General features: G+C 48.2%; 1 protein-coding gene across 1 annotated transcript in view; it reads left to right on the top strand.

Moving 5' to 3' along the window:
- The window catches only part of LOC112139444 (double C2-like domain-containing protein alpha), a gene marked incomplete at its 5' end in the record, with an annotated part of 23,099 nt that overhangs the window by 10,840 nt on the left and 8,256 nt on the right, over positions 1-4,003 (top strand). The window contains 3 exon segments of the mRNA XM_024262252.2: positions 1-119; positions 198-257; positions 2,318-2,529. Coding sequence (XP_024118020.2) covers positions 1-119; positions 198-257; positions 2,318-2,529 — 391 coding nt within the window.

Raw genomic sequence — 4,003 nt, 5'->3', positions numbered from 1 at the left:
TGTGCGATGAAGACAAGCTGACTCATAACGAGTTGATCGGAGAGTCTCGGGTTCCTCTGAAGCGTCTGAAGCCCAACGTGACCAAACACTTCTACACCTGCCTGGAACATCCGCCTCCGGTAACTTTGGAGGATCTGCAGAAAACCTCGTCTTTAAGCGACGTGTTTCTCTGAAACTGACCTCTGTCTCCCCTCTAGCTCCCCTCCCCCTCCGCTGTGGGGGAAGCTCTGCGGGGGATTTCCTGCTACCTGAGAGAGGTGAGGGAACTCCAACTTTATTTAAACCAACCCAAACAACCAGACAAACAGACGACAGACCAGTTTCTGAGCAGAAATCTGAAAGATTCTGAACATTACTGCAAATTCTGTTTTCTAGCATCTGAACCTGAAGATTTCACAAAAGTTCTTCAGGACGTTCCGATTCTAGGAACCCGTTCCAGTCTGAGTCCAGAGTCCAGTCGGCTGGTCACTGTGATCCAGAGCGCGGTTTAGACAGCTTAGTATGGATCAGTGTGATCCACGCGTGATCCTCTAACACCTGTCAGGTGTGGGACGCCATGACGTGATTCTGGGACATCAAGTCTGATGGAGAACTTCATCCTCAACAATCAGAAAATCTGGTTATTTTTGACGTCAGACATCAGGAGTTGATCTCCGGTCGATCTGATGAGGATTTGAGTGAAACGTCTACAGAGCTCGTCATCCCGCCGCCCACAGCTGTCAAGGTCATCCGTAAGAAGATGACCATATAAGGACTTCCTGCTGTTTCCATCATCATTGAGGACCGAGCCTCACACCTGTCCAGCCAGGTGATTCTGCGACTGAAGTTTCTCTGAGGAAACTCGGCGGTTCCTTCATGTCCAGGTTCTCCACACGACTTCCGTCGCTCTGCGCCGCTCTATGGTCCTGACCTCGGCCGGTCCTCGCCGAGTCTCTGACCATCGGTTTGACTGATTTCCAGTCACGTCTCTCTTCTGCTGGATGACCGCTGTCATGGAGGCGGAGCCTCCTTTCTCCACCTTCCATCCTCCTCCTGCCTCCTCACACACAAAACACGAGGAGAGTCTGGGGGGGTTGACTGACAGCTCTGGGAGCTCTGATTGACATGTGAGTTTGAGGGGGGGTCAGGTTCAGTTATCGGTCAGATGCAGCGTCCTCCACCACCTGCTGCAGCGCTTACGCTGAAATGATCAAAGGATCCGTCATCATCAGCTGTTTAATGATCTGAAGGTTTTCAGGAAAACGTTTTCTCTTCACTGCTGACGTCTAACGTTTGTGATTCCGAGGAAGCTCCGTTTGTGTCAGCGGCGTTCCATGTACGCTCCCGGCTTTCAGCTGAGAGGATTTTTCTCCGGTTTACTGAGCTGGTAGAGAAGGAGCAGCGTGACGTCTGCCGGCTGCGTCTGCTCTGAAGGAAATGAGACTTCAGGGTTCAGCTCTTCAACTCCAGTCTGGATTGGCGGCGGCAGAGACGGCGCTAAGCCTGTCTGAGCTCATTAGCCGGCAGGACCTGAACAGGTGTTTGAACAAAGAGTTTTCTCGGCTGGTTGACCTGAAGACAAACAGCAGCATTTCCCTAACGACTCCTTCAGAGAACAAACACAAACGTTTCTCTGAAAGAGCAGCTCGGTTAGAAACCTCCTGGAATTCACTCAGATGTTCAGTTTTTGCTTCATATGAAACGCATTTCAGCAAAATAATTCATTCAACTAATTGGCAGCACAAAATAAATCTAATTAGCAACCTGAGCCTAAACATGGGGATTAATTACAGCAGTCTGCATGCATGGCAATTATTCAGATCTTTGAGTCATCGCTGAAATGTGACCAGAGAGTTCACCGGAGGAACCGGAACGGCGTGATCGAAAAACAAACAGAAAGAGAAGGTCGATTCTGAAGAAAAGAAAAAGTACAAGAAAAACTACAGTTTCTAAAGACAAAAAAAGGACACACCTCTCCTGTCGATCAAACAAAGACACGCCTCTCCTGTCAATCAAACAAAGACACGCCTCTCCTGTCAATCAGTCAAAGACACGCCTCCACTGTCAATCAGTCAAAGACACGCCTCTCCTGTCAATCAGTCAAAGACACGCCTCTCCTGTCAATCAGTCAAAGACACGCCTCTCCTGTCAATCAGTCAAAGACACGCCTCCACTGTCAATCAGACAAAGACACGCCCCTCTCCTTCTGTAAACACAGACACACATCCCCTCCGCTGGTCTCCTGCAGGGTTATAGTTTCTGTTAAGGTAGAAACTCGAGAAGATCCAGACCGACCCGTCGGCCCGGTTCGGTCCATGACTCTCCTCTTCGTTTGCAGTGGGAGAACGAGCAGCTGCACAGCCTGGAGGAGAGAGGCCGCCTCCTCCTGTCCCTGCAGTTCCTGCCTCCGGTCAGTCCCGAGGATCCTGACGGTGACGGGCGAGGGAGGAGCGAGGGCCGGCGGAATGGCGGCCTCTGTGTGGCGGTCAAGCGGTGCGCCCATCTGGCAGCCATGGACGTGAACGGGTTCTCCGATCCCTACGTGAAAATGTGAGTTTGGAACTTTCTACATCCTCAACTTTATCCAGAATCATGCTACGATACCGTCAGCTGCTCTGGAAACGGTCACATGACTACAGTGGGACCAATCAGAGAGCAGAAAACTCTTGAACTGTTATTGTGTTTGAGTTTAGAAATGTTTTACTGTTTATACTGAAAAACCGCCTCAGAGTTTTTATTTAAAAGACAAAAAAAAGAAAAGATTTCTTTTCTATTTCTGTGCTTCAATAAAACAGACTGACTGAGGTTTTCTCCAGAACCTTTTCTACCCGTTGAGGGAATTTTCCATTTTCAAGAGACATGAAACCACAAATATGGACACACAGTTTAGTTTTCCTCACTTTTCATTTTCTTCTTCATTTGTAAACTAAATGCGTTTCTGTTTTTAAAAAGAAACTGAAACAAAAACAGAAATGTCGGTTTGTTTTGAAGCATCAACAATCCAGAACTTTGTTAGATTCTAAACATTTCTATTGAAAGTTCTGCTCCGACCATCTTCTGATCCGTTTCCAAAGTGTTCCATCGTAGTTTCATTATGATGATGATGATTTTAGTCAAATCCAACAACTGACATTTTCTAGGACATAGTTTCTGCAGAGCGGCAGGAATTCGTTATAATTCACCTCTGAATTGTGGGTGGGGCTTTTTGGGCGGAGCAGCAACATCTCCCCTCCCCCTTCCTGTTGCTGAGAGCTCTCTGTTTACACTCTCCTGTGAGCTTACAGCCCCTCACACCCCCAAACCAGCATTAGCGCTGAGCGACATCTGAGCTATTTCATCTGAAACGTGATCGTGATCCAGTGTCGTTCTCATCATCTGCTCCTGATTCTAGACCCTTTGAATGAATAAATACATATAATCTTCTTCGTTTTATTCACATTTATGGATATCATCAGAAAACGTCACCAGAACACGTGAAGAACACCAGAAATTGTCTGTAAAGATTTAAGGAACTGAAAGGTTTGTCTTCAGCAGAACTTCAGATTTTCTTCTTTTGATGGTGTTTTTCTGCCTGGCGATTGGTCCAGTTCACAGGCTCCTCCCACTGAGCGGCTCCTCCACATTTAGCTCTTCTGTAGTCGTGTTTGCTCTCCGAGGGTCGCTGGCTTTGAACGGCCCGCTCAAAGAAACATGGCAGCGACTGACAGCCGAGCACCCCCCACCACCCCCCACCCCCCCGTGTCCTGAATACCAACAGGCTGACGGTCAGAACCTCTAAACGGGTCAGCAGTCCTCCAAACAGCAGCCGGAGGACTGAAGCTTTCTCATCAACGTTTTTATCAGCTTCCATGTGAGCAGAAACAACCGAGCGAGACGTGGAGATGAAGGCGGGTCTGAACCTGGAGTTCTGATCCGCCGGGTCGGATGTTAGATTGAAGATATTTCACTAATTAAACCTCCAATTAAAACCAGAGCAGACGGTTCTGATTCATGAACCTGCAGCTCGTGATCACTGACTCATTTG

Source organism: Oryzias melastigma, linkage group LG17, assembly GCF_002922805.2.
Source record: "Oryzias melastigma strain HK-1 linkage group LG17, ASM292280v2, whole genome shotgun sequence".
Lineage (NCBI taxonomy): Eukaryota > Metazoa > Chordata > Actinopteri > Beloniformes > Adrianichthyidae > Oryzias > Oryzias melastigma.
Note: the sequence above shows the minus strand (reverse complement) of the source record. Positions and strands in the feature narration are given on the sequence as shown.